Raw genomic sequence first — 22,451 nt, forward strand, 5'->3', positions numbered from 1 at the left:
GATCTACAACAGTCGACACAAGTCAAAATTTGTTCTGAACACAAGCCACATTTGGCGTAACTCAGCTGGACAGTGTTCGTAAACGCTTGTCTCGGTTTACAACCGCGTTGTTTTGGTGACTGGCAGCGTGGGGGACACCGAACCGCTTTCCGGATTAGGCTAGTAAGAAGATAAACTTTGGTGTGTTTTTTGAGTATAGACAAATTATACGAATTTGGAGAAAGTAACTGGATAACTTTGGATGTGGAAGCGATTCAATTAATTTTGTGGTGCATCTGTTTCACTGTACGGAAAGCGAAAAAGTCAGGGGTAGGACTGCGCAATCTTTAGTAGGGAGACAGCTATACCTCATGAGTGCCTGACTCGGCAGGTCAACGCAATCAACACGTTTGATCCGCTTAAAACGATTCTGAACCGAATCAACTGAGGCTCCAGCGTGAATACGTAGATGGAGAATCATTAGTAAGTTAGTATTTGTATATAAACTCCGCTCTCGCAAGATGATCACTCTCCAAAGCCTTTCGTGTCTCAGATATCACCTACGAGCCTGAGGTCACTTACTAGGACATCCCAAGGATGGCTGACTCCTCAAATACAGTCGTCACTCTTGCGTCCGATCTCTGGAAGAGGGCAACAGCTGCGGGCCAGGTGAAAGTTACTTCTAGAACGTACTTCTTGTGCACAACTCAAGGACGCTTCAGGGCGGCTTATTGACAGGAGTAAATCCCTCAACATTCACCACCTCAGATCCCCTGAGGTTATGGATAATACAAATGGGTGAGCATATTCTGTTACAAGTCTACAACACCATTCTAAGCCAGCTGCAGGCATAATTATCATGATGGCGCAGCTGCTGTCACTTGGTTTGGGCAGGATCAAACAGCCGAAAGTCATCGCTGAAGTCCTTGGTGGAATTCTCCTTGGTCAGGTCATTTCTCATATCGTGCTAAACAGATGCTCATTTAATCGTAGGCCCTACTGCAATGGGACGAATACCTGGTTTCACCGAGCACATCTTCCCCCCTCAATCTCTCCCATATCTCTCCCTCGTTGCCAATATTGGCCTCTGCCTCTTTCTCTTCATAATTGGTCTTGAAATCGACGGAAGCATAATCAAGCGTAGTGTTCGTAGATCTGTGTTCATTGCACTCTCTGCCATGGCCTTGTCCTTTGGTCTCGGTGCTGCCATCTCTGTGCCACTCTACCACAACTTCATTCCTTCTTCTGTCAAGTTTACAAACTTCATGCTTTTCACTGGCGTGTCGTTTGCCATAACCGCTTTTCCAGTTCTTTGTCGCATCCTCACCGCACTGAAGCTTCTAGACACAACGGTCGGCGTCGTCGTTCTGTCAGCTGGCGTGTGCAATGATGTAGTCGGTTGGAGTCTTCTGGCACTAGCGGTGGCCCTCGTTAATGCGACATCTGGGCTTACGGCTCTATGGATCCTGCTGACATGCGTGGCATTTATAATATTTCTCATGTGGCCGGTCAGAATCGCGCTGCTGTGGTTTGCCAGATTCACAGGAAGTACGGAAAACGGACCTACTATGTTCTTCATGACAGTTACCATCTTAATATTCTGGGCATGTTCGTTTTTTACGGACATTGTGGGCGTCAATGCTATTTTGGTGAGTGATGTTATATGATTCTGATATCCAATCCTTATCTAGGATGTAGGGGCGTTCCTGTCAGGACTAATTGTTCCCCGCGAAGGCGGTCTTGCTATTGCATTAACGGAGAAGCTCGAAGATATGGTGTCAATCATTTTTTTACCTTTGGTACGAGTATTTGAATTTGTTGCGTTCGACAAGACTAATTCGTTCGTAGTACTTCACAATCTCTGGCTTAAATACTAACCTTGGATTGCTTGACGATGGTCTGTCCTGCTAAATATGACTTACATTGATTATTTATAAAAATTTGCGGCAGGTATCACTTGGGCATTCACCATCGCAATTATATGTCTGGACTTTTCTGGAAAATTCACTGCATGTACGATCACTGCGCGGATATCCGGAATGAGTTGGCGAGAGTCAGGCACCGTCGGATCATTAATGAGTTGCAAAGGGTTAGATAACCAATTTCCTTCAAGTTAGCTACTCAATTGACATCTTCTTTAGTCTCGTCGAATTGATCGTACTCAATATCGGGCTTGCTGCCAACATTCTCACCCAAAGGGTGTTCTCGATGTTTGTCTTCGAGGCGTTGGTCCTAACGTTCATGACTACACCCCTCGTCTCTATACTTTATCCTCCCGAACGCCGGATTCGTGCGCCAGTTGGAGGTGTTTCACGGGCATCAACTGGAGATCCAGACGAAGACAAGAGCGATCGCAAGTTTTCCGTGACTGAGGATCAACCATGGCGCTCCCGCTTTACCGTTATCCTCGACAAATTTGATCACATGTCCGGAATGTTAGTGGCCACTCAACTGGTGTGCCTGCCTTCTCCTGAATCACCTTCCATCGCCGCTATCCGATCAACTGCGTCAACGAGGGCATCTGCGAAGATGAAAATGCCCGAGGTCAGCGTGGACGCTCTCCGTTTAGTTGAGTTATCGGACCGTACCTCAGACGTCATGAAGTCCTCAGCGGTTGACACCCTTATTTACACCGACCCGCTCCTGAGTGTGTTCCGCACCTTTGGGGAACTCAATGATATACCTGTTTCACTCTCGCTTTCAGTTGTACCTCATGACGACATGCCGGGCACTGTGGCTGACCACGCCAAAAGATACGGATCCCAGCTCCTCCTCCTGCCGTGGCTATCGCCATCGTCCAATACAAGTGAAGATCTGATTGGCCCGCATGGTCAAAAAATCGAATTGAATCCATTCGAAGCCTTTTTTGGCGGATCAAAACACACTGCAAAGTCCGCAGCTGTGATCCATTCACAGTTTGTGCGCAGAGTATTTGCAGAGAGCAAGACGGATGTTGCGCTCTTCATCGATCCGGTCGGTTCCGGCACTGGGAGTGCGAGGCACATATTTTTCCCATTCTTCGGCGGTCCAGATGATCGGCTTGCACTTGAGTTCGTAGTGCAGCTTTGTACTAATCCCAGAATGAGTGCGACGGTTGTTAGGATGTCAAAAAGTAGTGCTGAGAGTGCTGCGGTTGAAAGACCGTCGCTCGCTCATCTAGAGGAAAAAGCGAGTTTACATGTGCCGGATCTAGGATACCAAACATCTGTCCCTTCGGTATGTCATCTTGGTTTTCTTTCTCGCTTATATTCTGATGTATATTTTGTAGAATTTTGCTTTTCAAGACACCTTTTACGGTCAGGCCAACACGGAAATGCAGTTTCAATCTGAGACTGCCAATAATTTCGTGTGGGCGCGATATGCCAACTCTCAAATTTCAGATGAAACACCCTCCTCGTTGAGAGCTGCCCTTTCCCGAATCAAATTCTCCGAGTATTCATCGCCTTTACCGCTACATTCTGCTATCCAGCTTGCATCTGGGCATAAGCCTGTTCTGGTGGTGGTTGGGCGCTCGAGGCGCCTTGCGGGAGAGGATCACACATCAGAGCTGCGCCAGTTCCTCGAGGAGCGAGGCTGTGTGGGGCAAGATGTTATTAAGAAGACCATTGGCGATCCTGCCACTGCGTTTGTTGCCTCGGGATGTGCATCCGCTATCGTGGTTCTCCAGGCTCCGAATATTGATACTTGATGTGAGGGAATGTCCAACTTATATCTGAGATTATTGCTTCTTATCTCGGTGTATATACCACTGTACTGTGTATATGGTACTATCTAATGTCTTTCGATCTTAGTAGCAGCGGTTTAATACCACCGCATCACTACTTGTATAACAGTCGAGTTCACGGTTACCTTGGCGGATTGGTTCCCAGTCACTGTGGTGGCCCCCGTCCGCGTTGAAGTCTGAATTGAATTCAGTATGATACGATGAATTCGTTGTCCTTGATCGGCATATATAGGATGCGACCGGCGTCTGCCGGAAATATTTTTTTGCTCATTTAAGCCTATCTATTGCGCTGCTTCATGGCGCTCAGCGCTAACATTCGCTGGTCCCCACAAGTACTAGTGTTCATTTGCCATCACTCTACACACGCCAACTGTTCAGGCGTGCATTGCCTCCCAGGTGACATGACACTAGCCTACTAGGCTACGAGACGCCAATGCCACGGGCATTGGAGCCAATTTCAATTTTCCGCCCTCCATCTCACGAACGACCGGATGTGTAGTTATGGTGATTGCTATTACGATGCCTTGGCTAGCAGGTAAACGGGCCAGGATGTGCGAGGACCAGCTTCACCCAATATATTCGGTCATACCAATTATCAGGTGGCGGGAATGAATCGTTGAGTACAATTGCACTACCTGTACCGTAAACATGTCCCGAAATCAAATTCGTACTGCGGACGCCATATGGCCACGAGGCAAACTTCCCAGCCCTACACACAGAAGTTCACCCTGATTCATATCTGCCTCTTTGGCAATCTCATAGGAGACCACAGGAGGAAACATTTACCATAAGGCAGCTAGGCTACGTTGTGTTGGGGTGGCGATGGAACTCCGCTCTTGCGGTTAGTATTACAAGCGCAGACTACTCGAGGTTTCTGTCGCATCTATATTTCCTTCATGTCTATGTTCCCGGATGCTTGGATTTTTCGGATCTGGAAGAGTGAGACCGCGGGTCAGGTGAGGGTTTTCTCTGCGACACTCCGTCCATGCACAATTAACGGGCACTGCAGGCTGGAGTAGATACCACAGCATTCACTACTTCTGATCCACTGAGGCTATGGATAATCCAGATGTGTAAGCATCTCTTGTTTCAAGTGCGTCTGTAGCATTAAATCGATTGCAGGTATAATTATTATGATGGGGCAATTTCTATCACTGGGGTTAGGCAAGATCAGACAGCCAAAAGTCGTTGCTGAAATACTTGGTGGAATTCTCCTCGGTCAGGTCATTTCTCACATTGTGCTGGTAGTTTCTCATTCATTCATAGGCCCTACTGCCATGGGACAAATCCCTGGTTTCACAAAGCATTTTTTCCCCGCTCAATCCTTCCAATATCTTTCGCTAACTGCCAACATTGGCGTCTGCCTATTTTTCTTCACGGTCGGGCTTCAAATTGACGCAAATGTCATCACGCGTAATGCGCGCTCATCTCTACCCATCGCATTCTCCACCACGGCCTTGTCATTTGGTCTCGGTGCTGCCATTTCTGTGCCATTATACCACAACTTCGTTCCTCCTGTCGAGTTTACGTACTTCATGCTTTTCACTGGCCTGTCATTTTCTATCACATCTTTTGCCGTTCTTTGTCGCATCCTCACCGCATTGAGACTCCTAGATACAACGGTCGGCGTCGTTGCCCTGTCAACTGGCATGTACAACGACATAGTTTGTTGGAGTCTGTTGGCACTGTCCGTGGCTCTTGTCAATAAGACCTCCGGGATTACAGCTCTATGGATCCTGCTGGCATTCGTGGCATTCACAGTATTTCTCATGTGGCCGGTTAGAATCGCGCTGATGCGATTTGCCAAGTTCACGAGAAGTTCGGAGAACGGCTCTACGATATTCTTCATGACTATTAACGTGATCGTGTTTTGGGCATGTGCGTTTTTCACGGATATTGTAGGGATCAGTGCAATCTTTGGTGAGCGATTTGAGTTGTTGTGATGAAGTCAGTCTTATTTCGTATTTAGGTGCGTTCCTGGGGGGAGTTATTGTCCCCCGTAAAGGAACTTTTGCCATCTCGCTGACGAAGAAACTTGAAGATGTGGTGACGATTGTGTTTTTACCTCTGGTATGGGCGCTGAATTTTCCGCGATCAATATGACTCACCACTCTACAGTACTTCACGCTCTCCGGGTTGAATGCCGATCTTAGATTGCTTAATAATGGTTTGTCCTACCGATAATGACCTACACTGATCATCTGCTGATCCTTCCGGCAGGTACGACTTGGGGACTCGCCATCGCAATCATATGCCTACACTTTGCTGGAAAATTCAGTACCTGTACGATCTCCACTCGAGTTTCCGGAATGAGTTGGCGAGAGTCAAGCACTGTTGGATTGTTGATGTGTTGCAAAGGGTCGGTTGTCTGATTTCCTTTAGAATACGTGGTCCTAACGATCTTTTTTAGTCCGGTAGAATTGATCATTCTCAACATCGGACTCTCTACCGGCATTCTCACCAGAAGGGTGTTCTCGATGTTTGTCCTCGAAGCTCTGGTCCTGACTTCCATAATCACACCCTTGGTCTCCGTTCTATATAATCCTGAACGCCGGGTTCGTGCGCTATTTGAAGGCGTTTCACACGGGTCAATTGAAGACAAGGATGAAGATATAGGCGACTGCCGTCTTGCATGACTGAGGATCAACTATGGCGCTCCCGCTTCACTGTTTTCCTCGACAAATTCGATCACATGTCGAGAATTCTGGCGGCTACCACTACCGTCACCCTTTATCCCAAGTTCTCAACAAACTGATACATGTGTGAATTCCGCACTTTGGAGAGCTCAATGATATATGCATTTCAATTTCACTTTCTATCGTCCCGTATGAGGACTAGTCAAAAACTATCTCCCATCATGCGACACAATATGGATCCAAGCCCATCCTCTTACAATGGCTCCCGCCATCGTACATTTTGACTGAAGACCCGCACAATCCACACAGCACGGAGATCAAACCGAATTCATTAGAATCGGCCACGATTCACCCGCAGTTTGTACGTAGAACATTAGTAGAGAGTAATATGGATGTTGCCCTGTTCGTCGACTCGGGCAATTCTCTCGTCCTAGGAGTGCGCCGCACGTATTTTTCCCTTTTTTTGGTGGTCCGGATGATCGGCTGGCGCTTGAGTTTGTGACGCAGTTTTGGATCGATCCTGGAATTAGTGCGACGGTAGTGCGGATGTCGAAAAGTGGCGTTGAGCACGTTGCAGCTCAATGGCCGCTGATCCTATGCCCAGAGGAGGAAGACAGTGATTAAACGGAATACCATGGAATGCATATTCAATCAGTACGTTGCCTGCATGTGCTTGTCTTTTTTTTCTGATACAATTATTGTAGACTGTCATTATGCCAAGCATATCGTACAGACAAGTACGCTTCGAATTCGAGACAGTTGATACCATCCTCTGGGACCAATACATCAACTCGCGTTCCTCGTCCCATATATGTTCCTCAATTCATGCTGCCCTGTCCTGTATCACATTCTCCGAGCATTGGTCATCGATGTCGCTCTATTCCGCTGTCTGAAGGTATCTATGCGCCAACCTGTTTTGGTTGTTGTTGGGCGCTCACATCTCCTCGAATCGGACGATCTCACGCAAGAGCTACTGAAGGAGCTGGGTAATACGTGGCACGACGATGATACGAACACTATAGGGAATACTGCAACTGCCTTTGTTGTCTCTGGTTGTGCTGCAGGCTGCCAATGTTGGCACTGACTGACATGGCCGGACGTCCAACTGGTGTGATACTTACTAGCGTTCTAGATACCCACAACACCGTCAAAAGAGCACGCGGCAGTCATACTGTAGATCACATGTGGACTGGTTGCGGATGCTTGATATTTTAGATCATCGACACGTAAAATTTTATGACTAGCAAATTTTGAAGTTGTTACCTAGTTTCATGTTAGTTTAAATTTCAAATATTTTCTTCACATTTTGTATAACATTTGAACCTATCCTAAATATCGATAACCCCGATGTGCATGAGTCTACTTTGATCATGGAGCTTCCTTTTTTACTTGATTTCGCACCGTACTTAGTGCTGATGCACCGCCAGCATGCAACCATGCAACCATGAACTCCGATTTAAGTATGAGCGCAGCTGAGCGCTGAGCACTGGACGGTGGTATATCAAGATTCAAGCACGAACGTCACCACAAACATTCCCTATTCGCTCACAGTCACCCCTCAAATATGACCATAGTTTTAAATGGTCCCAGTTATTGGCCGATAATCAAATCAGATATTGTTTTCAACTATTGGACGGGTCAGTCTCGTCAACATGCCTAGATCCAACATTGACTTACAGTTTCACAGTCGCCGCTGGTGTTGTGGTGGTATACGATTGGGGTGAGCAGAACAGCGTTCAAAAACCGTGACTGCTGAGAATATTCCAACATTTCCAGTACTAACGCTTGGACAAGAGGTAGGTCGTTGTTATCGCTGGATGTAAACTCGCTAAAAGAAGTGACATAGATTGAACTGATCTGGGTGAGTGACAGAGTCCCTTATGAGAAGCAAAACAGGAGAATAAAATGAATTTGCGACAGAGACAACGCTGGTCTCTGATTACTGTGCTGTATTTGGTTGTTCGTACCACCTCATGTTGCGCTATAACGTGGTCGACAAGTTATGCTGACTCCAGAATGTTCTAGATACGTTATAATGGAATACCATTTTCTGTGTATGTGTCGAGGATAACAACTTGGCATCTTGCTAATAGTTCATCTCTGACAATTAGTATCTATGTTTTGGGTATGTCTCATATGCCCTGTGTTTGATCTTCTGACCGAAGGCACAGTATCTGCTCCATTCATCTCGCTGACAACTGCAGTGAGTATCATACAACCATTTCATTCCCATCCAAACAATATCTTATTTGTAGGGGTGGGTGAGATCCTGAATATTGAACTCGGCTCAAAATAATCACTCGATAGGTGTAAGTTGGAGTGTTTAATACTAATCCTGGAGAGAATGATCACTAATTGGGTGTTTCAGGCAATATTATGCACGATGCACTGAATTGGACAAGTGTGATCGTACCTTCCATGTTGGGCGGTGGGTTGCCCAGCTGCAATACATCTGTGACATTGATTTAACTCAAACATGATACAAGTCGTCTTGATTGTTCGCTTGCATGCCATGTACCAGGGATCTAGAATGATATTCATCTTCCTTGTTATTACCTTTCTGGCTATTATCATTGCCTGCGGAGTAATCGAGGTCATAGCAGTCAAGGATATCGTATGGGGTGAGCTTTACTCGTTGACTTGAAGAACGCAGCTCATTGGACAATCACCAGAGGAGTGGATAATCTCGGGCACATTTATCTGCAGTTCTACATATGATGAGGATGTCCAGCTACTGTCTGCAATGGTTTGGATGCTTTACACCGTTTGGGAGGTCCTCGCGCTATGTCTTGCGGTCTGGGTTGCCGTGAAACAGTTCCATGACCTGCGACAATTCCGCCGATCGACAGAATCGACCGTTGGGGACTGTTTTAGAGTGCTGATAAAATCTCACGTGCTTTATTTCGCAAGGTGAGCTGGTGATGTGAATGTGATTATCTTTTCTCAAGCTCCGCATGTGCTAGCTTTGCTTGTGTCACTGGCCTCGAGTTTGCTAGTTACTCTCCAGGCTTTTCGGTGCGCCGATCTTTTCCTGATATCTGCTTGTTACCATTGCTCATCATGTCTTTAGAATTTAAATTCTGTTGGAGCTCAGATACTCATCGGTACTTTTCGAATTTCATTTAGCGTGCAGATGTTTGTGCTAGGACCACGCCTCATCCTTAGCATTCGAGAATGTCATGCTAATCTCGTGGCTGACCGCGACACAGACACTAGCATGACTTCGATTGTCTTCCAGGAGCATGTACATGTACCAACTAACAGTACCGTGTAGTGACATACTCCTTGCTCAGCAGACCTTATCTCCTTGCGATGCTCATTGGTGGCAGTCGAACCATGAGTCTGCGCCGCGCGATTCATTCGTTTTCCTTCTCCATGGCTCTGATGGATCAAAACGAATCTCAGCCTCGTACTAATGGGCTATCAACTATCTGGACTTCGTGCATCATCCTTCATCGCTCCTTCATCATCTGTGCTCGGACAGCAAAATTCTACAAACACGTAGAGTCAGTTTATGCTGATTATCGTATTTCGGCTTGCCACTTGGTACAAGTGTGGGCTGGCAGTTCACTAAGTTCCAGTAGCGATGCAACAAGAAATGGGATTGTCTACATAATCCAAAACTTAAATATACCTCGAAACACCATATAGATACCACGACGGATCCTCGACCAAATATCTCCTCCCTGCAGACCACTCGGAAAAGATGTCCCTATACAGTACTGCTAGTTGATATATGCACATGCTCCTGAAAGACAATCGAATTCAAGCTATGTTCTGCGTCGGAGTCTGCCACGAGTTTGGCGTGGTATTCCCGAACGCTGAGAAAATGAGGCGTGGTCCCAGCACAAACATCTGCACTAACGATAAAATTTGGATTCTACAGAACAATGAGCAGTGGCTACATGCGACAGGTTGGCTCACCATATTCTAAAAGAACTCGATGATTTGCTTTGCGTGAAATCAAATTTCAAATTCGACCATTTGGTTACCGGGATTGCACCGCCACGGGCCCCGTCGGGCCCGGGCCCTTTCGGCATTCGTGCCTCTTGGTTACTACCCCAACTATAGCTTTCATGACAGAGCGCGCTGATACCCTCCATGTATCAAGAGCAGACGTCTGGTACCTCAAGGAAATCGCGTTTGGAAGCACGGAAACAAAGCGAAGATTAAAGATCATAACACAGAATTTCAATGGGTGCGTGTCTTGTAATATTGTGGTGCTGCGGCATGTGCTTCAGGGTCCACATACTCATCACACTGTACCATACTTATTGTCGCTTGACAGACCATGTTCGTTCATTGCTATTTGTGAGTGTTGCTCATGCTCTGACAGAGGGTCGACGCTGAGGTAGTGCACTGATGTGTAGGCAATATCCTGATACTGCGAGGACAGATCGAGATCCTACCGTATGAACGGGGAACGGTGTCGTATGAGTTCCTTGCGCAGCTCGTAGGAGAGTATCTCCTCATGAGCTGTCCGGATATTGATGTATCTGCTGCCCTCTCGATCATGCCCAGCACCACCAGTTCGTACCACTTCCTTCTAAACAATAATTAGTGAAACTAATGTGATATTAGAGGGCCTCGACCTCAACCCTGTCTTCACAGGCGCCACGTCGTTTCGACCTGCAGGGGAGGGTGGGGAGTTGAAGTTGTTCGAGCAGGCAGGGATAGAGCTCGTGCATGGGTGGCTTGTAGACCCTGACAGCGAGGAGTTCAGGGTGTTGCAGCATGTGCGTGATTATGATACTGCTGTCACACTCATTGCGGATGCGGATCATATCACGAGTGGACGGTTGTTGAGTGGGGATGTCTGGGGTGAAGGAGAAGTAGGAGGTAGTCAAGCGGGGAGCGGGCCGAGTGGTTATGCGGGCCCGAGTAGTGCTAGTGATAATTATTCAGAGCAAGATAGAGAGAAGATCGAACACGGTATGGTTTAATTTGTTATGCGAGATTTATTGCTGATAAGTTTATTAGCGCTGGTGACACAAGCGTTCTTGGATAGTACCAAGTCTCAATTGACATATCATGGGCTGTTTCAGCTTGCATCGACATTGAAACCTGGGTCGCTCGTTGCACTGTTCCGAAATTCGCACCTTTCCGTGCTGCATAAACGAGAAGGAGAGGACTCGTCACTTTACAGTTTGGTTACGGATCATGTATTTCTGCAAGAGCCGTCGGTGGTATGGGAGCGTTTAGAAGATGTCGACGGAGTTGGGTCGACGTTTGTGGACTCGGAATTTGTTCGTTCGACACCTGTGGGGGGCGATTTCGCTGGACACACGGCGGAAAGCGCATTGCATGCCTTAGAGATGGAAGGAAACCCAGAGTAAGATTTATGTGATCGTTTCCAAGATGAATTGCTGAGATACGAGTTGTACAGTGTGATATTAGCACGACAACTACAAGCGGAAGAAGACGCGCGGTCTCATGAGATATATAAGCGGAGGCAGCAACAGCAGGAGATTCGGCAGAAGGAGGAGGAGGAACGGAAACGGAAGAACGAGGATAGTGCTAGTAGGAAAAGCAAGAAGACGAAGGACAAGTGCATTATAATGTAAAATGCTATACCCAATAATTTTATATATATTACCATGTCATATCTGCGTCGGGTTGCGTGTGAGCGAAACTTGATTGCAACCAATAGATTGGATTATAATCATCAAAATCATGATGTGGAATGGGAAACAATGCCACAAGGACAACAATTACAAACAAGGAACGTCTCAGTCATCGTACGCCTCAACCACAAACCCCATCTTTACATTCCTTCCTTTCTATCCCTCGAGCTCATCGCCGAACACAGCGGACACGAACAGAGTATTCATCACTTGTTCCGATTAATCGCTTGTAACAACACTTACGATAACACTCGTCGTCGTCGACTCGTACGTCATGCGCGAATCAAATCATGCTTTTCCCGCACAGAATAGAGCCTGTGTCTGTATCACCTCCCAATGCTACGATAGACGAGGTTGGTTCAGCTCAATTATTTATGATTTTTCAAGTCTAAGTTGATTTCAGGTCTCGATACATCTTCGCCACTCCCACTATTCACCTCCTTACACCATCTTACATATCTAACTTCAACTTCAGCTCGAATACGCGAGATTATGACAATGGACGGCGCAATCGAACGTCTCATGCGCATTCTTTATGATTACTGCTTGTGTCCTCCTCCACCAGAGAACCCTGGTTACATCTACGGTCTTTCTCCTCCAAACTCACGCCCCCCAAAGCTCATCCCAACAATCAACCCTGCAAGTTATGACAAGCACGCCGCCTATCGATTTAGCTTGGCTCTTCAGAGTATCGTTAACATCGGTATAAGGGGCAGCGAGCCGATCCGGAGTCGCATCGTCCAGGCTGGTGCCCTCGAAGTAGTCGGTTGTATTCTCGAGTCATGGTTAGCTCATAAAGGATTTGCCATCGGTCCCAGCTCAAGCGCATCCGGTTTACCTCGTGAATCTCGCGAGCATCGCCTCGCCCGTCGTGCCGCACTTCAGGAACAAAGACAGCGAGAAGAAGCAACCCAGCTCCACCGCGCACTCCAACGCCAAATCGCCGCCGATGCCGCTAACCGCACGGACTTCCGTGTCGATCTAAATCAAGATGTCGGTCTTTGTGTTCCATATCATCTCATTGCTGATCCTTTTTTAGGATACAACAATGGCGGATATCAGCACCGAACCTTCCTATTCGAATGTTTCTGTGCATCTGGACCAAACACCTGCCCCCGTCCAAGTACAAGTGGCTGCGCGCGAACGACCTTATTATACACGACACTCGTCATCATCATCTCATGAGGCAGATACATCTGCTGAAACATCTATTAATCCTACACCTCAAGGTACAGATACACCCACCGTAACTGTCCTGGTCAATGCTCGTGAGCGCAGTGGCACCATAATTGCTCGCCGTGTTTGGGATGATCCTGTAATCGCACCTACCACAACACGTGCAAGGGCTCATCGTGTCCGCCCTACCACCACATCACCTGACGAATCCACTGACAACTCAAGAACTGAGACAGAAACTGAGGATGATGGTGACGCAGACATCGATATGTCGCAGGACACTGATGACGGTGCAGCTCCCCCTGTATTGGCACCCCGTGTACGCCAGCCTGCACGATCGATCACTCTCACTCAGCGTCCACGCCGTGCTGTGGGTATAGTCTCAGATGTAGTCCCAGGACCTGCACCTCTCCAGGTAAATGCGGACGCGCATATTATCATTCACCATGAGCAGGGTGGAGATGGAATGGCAGTGGGTGTGGAGGACGGTATTGTATCATTGGAGCCGAATGATGATTTTGCGATGGGTGCGCCTCCTGGTGCACCAGGAGCCATGGATGAGACAATTCCTGCGCGAGGTCTCCGTGGAGTTGATATTCCTTTGGCTGATCGGAGAGTTCGCACTGCCCCAGATGCAACGCCCCGTGCCACGGCTGTTCCCCTTCCCGCGGCTCCTATTTTACCGAATATTTCGCATAGCGAAGAACCTGCCCGCGAGGGTGCAGCTGCAAATCGTGGCGAGCACCCTACCCCGACTGCCACCATACACACAATGCGCACTCCCAGCCATCACCACCAGCACCGCGATCCCGACCAAGGTCCATTCAGGAACGAAGACGTGCTTTTTAGTCTCCAGCTGCTCGCTTATCTCAGCAAATATCCGCATGTGCGACAGGCATTTTATAAGCAACGCCCATCATTCCATCCTGCGGCTTCTAACCTTAGTCCTCGTCCTCAACAGCAACCTATCGCTGGACCCAGTGGGACGCGGAATATTTCCGCTCCTGTCACCGCCCTTCCACCTACGCCACCAGCGAAAGAACAATATGGATTCTTCCGTGCACTTGCATCTGCTACTGCACGGGGCAAGGAGAAGGAGAAAGCGCCGCTTACCACTCCGGTGCAGCCCCAACGTATGACGAATGTATTTTCTCTCGTAGAGCGGTTTACTTTCCGACCCAGCATGACAGAGAGCGAGCTGCCCAGCCCACCACCAAAGCTTCCTCCCGAAATATCCTACTGGGCGGGTGTGATCATGCGAAATGCATGTCGGAAGGACGATAGTCGGGGCGGAATACGGCAATGTGCAAACAGTGAGTAATATGTTTCCTACCAGTGAATTGATATTAAGTGAGTATAGTGCTGTGTGGGCGCTGGGAGACCTATCCGCGAGAGTTTGCAAAATGTAGACGATGCCGAAAAGCGAAATATTGTGGCAAGGAGTGTCAGAGCATGGCATGGAGCGAAGGGCACAGGTTCTGGTGTAGTGTGAAGGAGGGAGATGAAGCTGAGGAACCTACGGAGCAACAACACGGTACGGACCATGGTCATGGGGAGGATGATGGAGAGACGCCTGCATCTGTCGCTGCTGCTGAAGCTGCTCAGGCGCGCGCGGAGCGAAGAGCAGAGAGGGAACGACAATTGCGGGAGCGCGAACGGATTGTAGGAACGATTGCTGCTAATCATATCGTTCAGCAACATATGTTGCACCCGCCCGTGAATCCTCCACCTGTCGCGGCCCAATTGACTGTGCGACCTCGCGGTGCTGTTCTTCCTCCTACCAATCAGCCTCAGCCTGTTATTCCTCCACCACGACGAGGGAGTCCATCGGGACCTGGATTTGGAACGATAACGAATCGAAGGAGGGCAGAGACTGTCTCTGGCGCTATGGATACGGGTATGCTTAGGGAGACAAGGATGATGCTTTCTGGGTGGCAACCGCCTCTGAGGAGACGTGGTGGGGAGGTCCGGGAGGATGGGGGGCGTGGGCAGGAGACGTGGGATTTGACGCCTCCTGGTGGTGATGATATGGTTCTGGGGTGAAGGGCACGATGCTCGGCTCATAGATGCTTTCACGTGTACATTTACGTGTGCACACAAGCACGTTACCCCCCTCCTACGCATGCGCACCCTACAACGCGCAACCCTGCCTACAACGCGCATTACTCCGTATAACTGCCCGTCTTTCTTTCATTAGTGCATCCATATATACATAGTACATACATACCTGCATTACGAGCAAGTACTACCAACGTACGACTATTATATTTTTTTCTGCCTGGCATTGCAATTGTAGTAGATTTACATCTCATCAAATCATAATTTATTAATGGGAGGTGAAAGGTGTTTGAGCTATAGGGTGTGTTTGAATTTCACGAGATAGACTTGAAAAAATTGTTGTTTCTGGTATTTTCGGCGAAGTTCCAAGACGCGTCGCGTCCATGAGACCACGTGGCTGGTGAGAAGATGTTTGCCTGGACCAAATAAAACGGCCGAAAAATCGGCAAAGTTCTGTGTGCACAACTTTTTCTTTAGCTTTGCCCACCCGCTTCGTCTCCAGCTTTCTACTTCAAACCATGGTGAGTGAACGCGAGATGATCGATGCGAGTCTACGCGAATGCTGACGGTCGACGTGTCCCAGGCTGCTCAAGCAACGTTCAAAACCATTAAAGCTGTCGTTCCTCTGCTCGACCGTGTGTTGGTCCAGCGATTCAAACCTGACACTGTACGTATTAAAAAATCATGACGTGTTTTATACATCATTCTGACGCGGTGTGGTGGAGCAGAAAACAGCTTCTGGGATATTCTTACCCTCATCTTCGACCACTACGCCCTTACCCGAAGCGACTGTGATTGCCGTAGGTCCTGGAGCGCCTAATAAGAATGGGAATATCGTTCCTACTCAGGTTAAGGCTGGCGACCGGGTGTTACTTCCTGGTTGGGGAGGGAATTCGATCAAAGTAGGGGATGAAGTCGGTTTTTATTCTGATGGATTGGTGTTGTTCTTGCTAACTGTGTGTTTGTAGGAATACTTTTTGTTCAAGGATTCGGAGATCCTTGCGAAGATTCAGGAGTGAAAGGATATCATGGCCGAGGCGTTTGCTCCGAGTTAAGCATCATCTTATACGTTAATTTTTTTATATGGTTTTGTTTTCACGCACTATCGCAATATATCTGCATCGGTATCCCCGCTCAATCTTAGTATGAGATCATTGTAAAATGTGGCAAAGGTGAGTTTTGCGGTGATAGATGTGATAGGTGGGGTTTGGGGACTTTCCTGTAGGGACGATAGGCACCCTTAATGCATGCCCTTCCGTACGTATATTCAATTAAGGTTACACACGTGGTACCAGCGTGAGGAATGTAATTGTATGTCATCGCCGGCCGCGAGTCAGTGTAGACTTGTTTAAAAGACTAGGTAATAAGATTCTCGACCGAGACCCGAATGATTAATGCTTGCACGATGCCATGCCTGGCACCTGCCGAATCAAGGTTTTCGCAAAGTGGGCGGCATTTGTGATAAACACGCTCCAGGCTGTTCCGAATGCTTCGCGGCGATGCGACCTAGTATAAAACCCAAATGTCCCTGGCTGGGTACCACCGTTAGGCTCTTGCATTCCCGTCCCTCCCCTGCACCGTTCATTTTAACAGGGAATCACGAAAAGTAATGTCCAAGGAGTTGAACCTGGCCTCTCCTTCTGGCAAGGAACTCAGGCTTGCCCGTTCACTAAGTAACATCGAGACGGCAAAGGACCATGGCGTCCAACGCAGTCTTATGCGCTCCGTTTTTATTGTTATCACTTGTACCACCGCGATGCTCATTAATGTAAGTGTCCTTACCTTCGCTCGCTGATCCTTTGTAACATTTTTTCACTGTAGACATATAATACCACCTCTGTCTGTATCTCCCTTCCTACAATTGAGAAGGATCTAGCTATCGAAGATGATCAGCTTCAATGGCTCGTATCCGCCTATTCTCTCAGTTCTGTGCGTTGCTACTTCTATTTGTCTTTCTTCACAACTTGAAGGTAACTTACCTCGTGTCAGGGTTGCCTTCTCTTGTTCTTCGGCAGATTGGCAGACCTTTATGGACGAAAAAGGGCGTTTATATGCGGTATTCTTTGCCAGGCTGCCTTTTCTCTTGGTTGTGGCTTCGCACAAGGTTGGCATGCCTTTCAAATCATCGCGCGTGCTCTGTCCACTCACAATGTAATCACAGATCCTCTCACTCTCGCCGTCTTGCGTGGCTTCCAAGGCATTGGAAGCGCAGCTATAATACCATCCGCAGTAAGTTCTCCTCAGATGTTTTTGATGGACAGTTACTCACTCACTTTCTCAGCTCGGTATTCTAGCGCACGCGTTTCCACAGTCAAAAGCACGTTCAATAGCATTCGCTACCTTTGCAGCGGGTGCTCCTGTCGGTGGCGCATTTGGCATGCTCATGGGCGGTGTCCTGACTCAACTAACCTCGTGCGTCATGATTGCCGATACATGTTGTATGTTCTACATCTCACAATGTCACCCAGGACGCATTGGCGCTCTATATTTTATACGGCTGCAGCGACTTCAGCTCTCACTGCGGTTTCCGGTCTCATTTCATTCGATGCTGATGTCCCATCGGAAGAACTTGTCAAACGTATCGACTGGATCGGCGCTTCGCTTATCACAATTGGATTGATTTTGATTATATTCGTACTCGGTCAAGGAGAAATCGCTTCGGATGGCTGGAAGACCCCATGTAAGCATCTTGTCATGCCACGCCGATCATGGGCTAAAATCGTCGACAGATATCATTGCCTTCCTTATCATCGGGATCATCATGGTTGCGCTATTCCTGGTTTGGGAGTGGAGGCTGGAACGAATCCTCGACGAGAATCCATCAAGAGCGACATCTATGTGGACACCGCCACCGCTTATGAGCCTCTCGCTCTGGACTAGAGCAAAGGGTCGAATGGCTGTCATTCTTGTTATTGCATTGTTAAATTGGAGTGCTTTCACTGGCTGGAGCTTCTGGGTACAGGTATGTTCATGTCTCGCTGCCCATGATAACGATATAGCTGACTCCGCTCTAGCTGTATTATCAAAACTACCTGTTCCTGACACCAGTCGAAACCATGGTCCGATTCATTCCCATGTGTATTGTCGGCTGTTTATGCACCTTTTTCGTGGCTATGGTCGCTGCTAAACTGCCCTTGGTTATCTTTATAGGCACGTGTGTTTGTGTGTGATATTAACATGTGAAACTGACTCAGAGTTCAGTCAGCGGATTGTTATTGACAGCGACTGCTGCCATCCTATTTGCCCTGATCGACCCGTTTGTAACATATTGGGCCTTCTGTTTCCCATCCACAGTTCTTATCGTGTTCGGTGTTGACTTTGTATACACCGCTGGTACAATTTTCGTGGCCAAAACCTCGCACCCACACGAACAAAGCGTGGCCGGAGCGTTATTCCAAACTATGACACAGGCAAGTAGCGTGAAGTGGCTAAAGCTGTGCTATGCTAAACTGACATGTTTTGATCAGATCGGCACCGCATTCGGTTTAACTATATCCACGATCGTGTTCAACACCGTGGTCGATAACGAATCTGCCAAGTTGGGCGTCACCGTAAACGCTAACACCCACGCTCCCATGTCCGCACAACTCGTGGGGTATAAAGATGCGCAATGGACCTCTGCTGCATTTGCCTTGATGGGTGAGTACTGCGAAATTGTCGAGAGCTTATCATTGACGGTTACCGTAATTACAGGTGCGCTGCTGGCAGCGCTTTTCCTTCACAGTGTAGGTATTGTCGGACACGAGAAGGTTATCAGACATGTTGATTCTGACGAGACCATGGCTGTCCGGCCTGAGTCTAACGGCACCGCTATAGCCAAATGAACAAAACATCGATATCCCATACCAGTCGACATACGCTACTCATGCCATCACGAACTCGTTTATGCCCCCTCAATCACACTCACCATAGGACCAAGATCAACACACCATCGCATTCAATCTACGAATTTAACGTTTTTAACTCTTATGTAGATCATAATCGCTGTACACGCACATCCCTTTCGTTTTCACTCTTTGGCATTGCTTCTGTCGTTTCTTTTATCTGCAGAACATTACCTTTTGTTAGTACTTTATGGGGCATGTTGTATAGTGGTCCCCGACTCCACTTTTGTAGGAAATAAATGTCATGCTGTCTGTCATTTCATGCATGGAGAATGGTTTCTGATCACCTTTCTAATAAAGTCAAGTGGGACAGACTATGAACGTCTACGTCTGCTTACTCTCTTACTATCTCTGCTACTGTATATAGAGTTACGACCATAGCTTCGCGCCCTTTTGGGTGTGACCATGTTCTCTTAGCTTCACCCCTACAACCCAACTCATTTGGGTACACATGCTCGACACAGTGGTGGGAAGGTGGGTAAATACCTTGACCCATCTCCGAGCGACCCCTTTATATGGCCATATTTCACGTAACCGGTCTCCATAAGGAGTCAATGGATTAGGGCAAGGCCTCTTGCGAAATCCAACCTTCCGACTCAATACTCTATTTGCTCTGCCTGGGCTTCTTCAGTTTTAACATCATCATGGGAACACTAGTGGCTCTTCACTATGCGACCGTCGGTCGGCACTGGCACAAATTTTCAAACTCCGTGCATCGCATCCTATTAGCTATGCCACTCCGAGTCTTCTAGTGTGACTCTGACTGCTTCGCCCAAACATCTATGCGCACCGCACACGCCTATTTGATCTTTCAATTTCCTTTCGCTCCCTCGCTAGGCCTCTCTGCGACGTATTGCATATCAAACTCCACACATGGAAACAAGCACGGCGTCTATAAAACCCCTCGACCTAGCCTCGACTGAGACATGATGATTAATATACTTGCGTGATGTTTTTTAGTAGTATGATGCGTTCGTGCCGGACGACTGCTGCCTAATCAAGGCTTTTCTTAGCTCTTGCGATAAACAAGCTTAGTAGTATTCTGCGGCGATGCGACTTATAAAATCAAGAATGCATACCATCCTTATCCTCTTGCATTCCCGTTCCTCCCTCACAGTTCATTTTAACAGGGAATCACGAAAAAGTAATGTCCAAAGAGTTTAACCTCGACTCTCCTTCTGGCAAGGAATTTAGCCGTTCACTAAGTAACGTCGAGACCGCAAAGAGCCATGGCGTCCAACGCAGTCGTTTGCGCTCCATTTTCATAGTCATCACTTGCACCGCCGCAATGGTCGTCAATGTAAGTGACCATCATACACTTCACCCACTGATCTTTTATGACATCATCTTCACTCTAGATATCTAATACCACCTCTGTCTCCATCTCGCTCCCTACAATCGAGAAGGACTTAGTAATCGAGGAAGAGCAACTTCAGTGGCTCGTATCCGCCTATTCCCTCAGTTCTGTGCGTCGCTGCTTCTATTTTATCCATCTTATCATGGCGGCTCACCTCGTGTTAGGGTTGCCTTCTTTTGTTCTTTGGCAGATTGGCGGATCTTTACGGACGAAAAAGGGCGTTTATGCTTGGTACTCTTTGCCAGGTTGCCTTTTCTCTTGGTTGTGGCTTTGCACAAGGTCGGTGTGCCTTTTAAATGTTCGCATGCTCCGTTCACTCACAATGTCGCAGATGGTCTCACTCTCGCCGTCTTGCGTGGCTTCCAAGGCGTTGGTGGCGCTGCTACAATACCATCCGCAGTAAGTTTTTTGAAATGCTTTTGATGCAAAAGTACTTATTCATTTCCGCAGCTCGGTATCTTAGCGCATGCCTTCCCTCCATCAAGAGCGCGTTCAACGGCATTCGCTACCTTTGCAGCAGGTGCTCCCGTCGGGGGCGCATTTGGCATGCTTATCGGCGGTGTCCTGACTCAACTGACCTCGTGCGTTATGATTACTGATACATGTTGTATGCTTCACATCTCACGCTGTCACACAGGACGCATTGGCGCTCTGTATTTTATATGGCTGCAGCGACTTCAGCTCTCATTGGAGTTTCCGGTCTCATTTCATTCGATGCTGACATTCCATCGGCGGAACTTGTCAAACGTGTTGACTGGATCGGCGCTTCGCTTATCACAATTGGATTGGTTTTGATTGTATTCGTACTCGGTCAAGGAGAAATTGCTTCGGATGGCTGGAAAACCCCATGTAAGAATCTCATCCTGCCACACCGATCATTGACTAACATCTTCGACAGATATCATCGCGCTCCTTATCCTTGGGGTTATCATGGTTGCACTATTCCTGGTTTGGGAGTGGAGGCTAGAACGAATCCTCGACGAGGATCCATCAAGAGCGACATCCATGTGGACACCGCCGCCGCTTATGAAGCTCTCGCTCTGGGCTAGGGCAAGAGGTCGCATGGCTGTCATTCTTGTTATCGCATTCCTCAATTGGAGTGCTTTCATTGGCTGGAGCTTCTGGGTGCAGGTATGTTCACGTTCCGCTGCCTCAGGAGAACGGTATCGCTGACTGTGTTTTAGTTGTATTATCAAAACTACCTGTTGTTATCACCGGTCAAAACTATGATCCGATTCATTCCCATGTTTATCGTTGGCTGTTTATGCAACTTTTTCGTGGCAATGGTCGTCGCAAGACTGCCCATAGTTATTTTTGTAGGCAAGTGTCTACGTTTGGAAGATTAACATGTGAAACTGACTCGTGGTTCAGTCACCGGATCGCTTTTGACGGCAACCGCCGCCATGCTATTTGCCCTGATCGACCCATCTGTGACATACTGGGCCTTCTCTTTCCCATCCACAATTCTCATCGTGTTCGGCGCCGACTTTGTGTACTCCTCTGGTACGATCTTCATCGCCAAAACCTCACTCCCACACGAACACAGCACGGCCGGCGCACTATTCCAGACTATGACACAGGCAAGTTCCGTTAAGCAACTAACGCTGTGTTATGCTAAACTAACATGTTTCGGTTAGATCGGTACCGCATTCGGTCTAACTATATCCACCATAGTGTTCAACACCGCGGTCGATAGCGAGTCTGCCAAATTGGGCGTCACCGTCAACGCTAGTGGCACCAACGCCCCCATGTCCGCGCAACTCGTGGGATATAAAGATGCGCAATGGACCTCCGTTGCATTTGCCTTGATGGGTGAGTAATGCGAAATTGTCTTATTTTGAGAGCGTATCATTGACAGTTACCGTAATTATAGGTGCGCTACTGGGAGCGCTTTTCCTCTACAGTGTTGGTATCGTCGGACACCAGAGGGTTATTAGACATGTTGATTCTGATGAGACTATGGCTGCTCGGCATGAATCTATCGACGACGAGATACCTCCTAGGCCCAATTAA

General features: G+C 47.9%; 7 protein-coding genes across 7 annotated transcripts; all 7 read left to right on the plus strand.

The window, feature by feature from the left end:
• Nucleotides 1-576: 576 nt before the first annotated feature.
• Nucleotides 577-3,884, plus strand: EDB93DRAFT_1281720 (Sodium/hydrogen exchanger family-domain-containing protein; the record flags this gene model as incomplete). Its single annotated transcript, XM_041454454.1, has 9 exons — nucleotides 577-648; nucleotides 702-777; nucleotides 828-923; nucleotides 973-1,628; nucleotides 1,671-1,778; nucleotides 1,828-1,876; nucleotides 1,930-2,068; nucleotides 2,121-3,195; nucleotides 3,248-3,884. 9 exons carry the CDS (start codon nucleotides 577-579, stop codon nucleotides 3,665-3,667), a joined length of 2,691 nt encoding a protein of 896 aa, XP_041307645.1. The 3' UTR covers nucleotides 3,668-3,884.
• A 477-nt stretch (nucleotides 3,885-4,361) lies between these two features.
• On the plus strand, nucleotides 4,362-6,656 carry EDB93DRAFT_403575 (Sodium/hydrogen exchanger). Its single transcript, XM_041456279.1, has 8 exons — nucleotides 4,362-4,659; nucleotides 4,713-4,776; nucleotides 4,826-4,921; nucleotides 4,970-5,623; nucleotides 5,673-5,773; nucleotides 5,822-5,870; nucleotides 5,924-6,062; nucleotides 6,114-6,656. Exons 1-8 carry the CDS (start codon nucleotides 4,600-4,602, stop codon nucleotides 6,337-6,339), a joined length of 1,389 nt encoding a protein of 462 aa, XP_041307646.1. The 5' UTR covers nucleotides 4,362-4,599; the 3' UTR covers nucleotides 6,340-6,656.
• A 3,733-nt stretch (nucleotides 6,657-10,389) lies between these two features.
• On the plus strand, nucleotides 10,390-12,066 carry EDB93DRAFT_1146526 (uncharacterized protein). Its single transcript, XM_041449497.1, has 6 exons — nucleotides 10,390-10,537; nucleotides 10,628-10,650; nucleotides 10,710-10,868; nucleotides 10,921-11,271; nucleotides 11,320-11,671; nucleotides 11,726-12,066. The coding sequence occupies exons 1-6, from the start codon at nucleotides 10,416-10,418 to the stop codon at nucleotides 11,901-11,903; spliced, it is 1,185 nt and encodes a 394-aa protein (XP_041307647.1). The 5' UTR covers nucleotides 10,390-10,415; the 3' UTR covers nucleotides 11,904-12,066.
• Nucleotides 12,067-15,592, plus strand: EDB93DRAFT_1146528 (uncharacterized protein). The gene is made up of 4 exons (XM_041449498.1): nucleotides 12,067-12,316; nucleotides 12,367-12,956; nucleotides 13,003-14,452; nucleotides 14,500-15,592. The coding sequence occupies exons 1-4, from the start codon at nucleotides 12,238-12,240 to the stop codon at nucleotides 15,180-15,182; spliced, it is 2,802 nt and encodes a 933-aa protein (XP_041307648.1). The 5' UTR covers nucleotides 12,067-12,237; the 3' UTR covers nucleotides 15,183-15,592.
• Nucleotides 15,593-16,335, plus strand: EDB93DRAFT_1146531 (chaperonin 10-like protein). Its single transcript, XM_041449499.1, has 4 exons — nucleotides 15,593-15,718; nucleotides 15,781-15,864; nucleotides 15,926-16,111; nucleotides 16,166-16,335. The coding sequence occupies exons 1-4, from the start codon at nucleotides 15,716-15,718 to the stop codon at nucleotides 16,214-16,216; spliced, it is 324 nt and encodes a 107-aa protein (XP_041307649.1). The 5' UTR covers nucleotides 15,593-15,715; the 3' UTR covers nucleotides 16,217-16,335.
• Nucleotides 16,336-16,529: 194 nt separating this feature from the next.
• EDB93DRAFT_403793 (major facilitator superfamily domain-containing protein) lies at nucleotides 16,530-19,363 on the plus strand. The gene is made up of 11 exons (XM_041456280.1): nucleotides 16,530-16,965; nucleotides 17,019-17,126; nucleotides 17,187-17,301; nucleotides 17,359-17,426; nucleotides 17,479-17,609; nucleotides 17,666-17,877; nucleotides 17,927-18,159; nucleotides 18,212-18,347; nucleotides 18,399-18,607; nucleotides 18,665-18,836; nucleotides 18,891-19,363. Exons 1-11 carry the CDS (start codon nucleotides 16,807-16,809, stop codon nucleotides 19,019-19,021), a joined length of 1,674 nt encoding a protein of 557 aa, XP_041307650.1. The 5' UTR covers nucleotides 16,530-16,806; the 3' UTR covers nucleotides 19,022-19,363.
• Nucleotides 19,364-20,228: 865 nt separating this feature from the next.
• On the plus strand, nucleotides 20,229-22,451 carry EDB93DRAFT_1085445 (major facilitator superfamily domain-containing protein; the record flags this gene model as incomplete). The annotated part of the gene is made up of 11 exons (XM_041445911.1): nucleotides 20,229-20,381; nucleotides 20,440-20,547; nucleotides 20,603-20,717; nucleotides 20,770-20,837; nucleotides 20,889-21,019; nucleotides 21,076-21,287; nucleotides 21,337-21,569; nucleotides 21,623-21,764; nucleotides 21,810-22,027; nucleotides 22,076-22,250; nucleotides 22,312-22,451. 11 exons carry the CDS (start codon nucleotides 20,229-20,231, stop codon nucleotides 22,449-22,451), a joined length of 1,695 nt encoding a protein of 564 aa, XP_041307651.1.

This window comes from Suillus bovinus (genome assembly GCF_016758785.1).
Source record: "Suillus bovinus strain UH-Sbo-P2 chromosome Unknown EDB93scaffold_28, whole genome shotgun sequence".
In the NCBI taxonomy this organism is placed as follows: domain Eukaryota; kingdom Fungi; phylum Basidiomycota; class Agaricomycetes; order Boletales; family Suillaceae; genus Suillus; species Suillus bovinus.

Excerpts from the sequence above, each read along its gene's own strand:
- EDB93DRAFT_1146531 (XM_041449499.1), top strand. Across the intron at positions 15,865-15,925 it reads AGCGATTCAAACCTGACACT|AAAACAGCTTCTGGGATATT; the intron begins GTACGTATTAAA and ends GTGGTGGAGCAG. Across the intron at positions 16,112-16,165 it reads CGATCAAAGTAGGGGATGAA|GAATACTTTTTGTTCAAGGA; the intron begins GTCGGTTTTTAT and ends GTGTGTTTGTAG.
- EDB93DRAFT_403793 (XM_041456280.1), top strand. The coding sequence starts at position 16,807 with ATGTCCAAGGAGTTGAACCTGGCCTCTCCTTCTGGCAAGGAACTCAGG. Across the intron at positions 17,427-17,478 it reads CAGCTATAATACCATCCGCA|CTCGGTATTCTAGCGCACGC; the intron begins GTAAGTTCTCCT and ends TCACTTTCTCAG. Across the intron at positions 18,160-18,211 it reads GCTGGAGCTTCTGGGTACAG|CTGTATTATCAAAACTACCT; the intron begins GTATGTTCATGT and ends ACTCCGCTCTAG.
- EDB93DRAFT_403575 (XM_041456279.1), top strand. The coding sequence starts at position 4,600 with ATGTCTATGTTCCCGGATGCTTGGATTTTTCGGATCTGGAAGAGTGAG. Across the intron at positions 4,660-4,712 it reads AGAGTGAGACCGCGGGTCAG|GCTGGAGTAGATACCACAGC; the intron begins GTGAGGGTTTTC and ends CGGGCACTGCAG. Across the intron at positions 5,774-5,821 it reads CGATTGTGTTTTTACCTCTG|TACTTCACGCTCTCCGGGTT; the intron begins GTATGGGCGCTG and ends ACCACTCTACAG.
- EDB93DRAFT_1146528 (XM_041449498.1), top strand. The coding sequence starts at position 12,238 with ATGCGCGAATCAAATCATGCTTTTCCCGCACAGAATAGAGCCTGTGTC. Across the intron at positions 12,317-12,366 it reads CCAATGCTACGATAGACGAG|GTCTCGATACATCTTCGCCA; the intron begins GTTGGTTCAGCT and ends AGTTGATTTCAG. Across the intron at positions 14,453-14,499 it reads AATACGGCAATGTGCAAACA|TGCTGTGTGGGCGCTGGGAG; the intron begins GTGAGTAATATG and ends AAGTGAGTATAG.
- EDB93DRAFT_1146526 (XM_041449497.1), top strand. The coding sequence starts at position 10,416 with ATGACAGAGCGCGCTGATACCCTCCATGTATCAAGAGCAGACGTCTGG. Across the intron at positions 10,538-10,627 it reads ATAACACAGAATTTCAATGG|ACCATGTTCGTTCATTGCTA; the intron begins GTGCGTGTCTTG and ends GTCGCTTGACAG. Across the intron at positions 10,651-10,709 it reads ATGTTCGTTCATTGCTATTT|GCAATATCCTGATACTGCGA; the intron begins GTGAGTGTTGCT and ends ACTGATGTGTAG.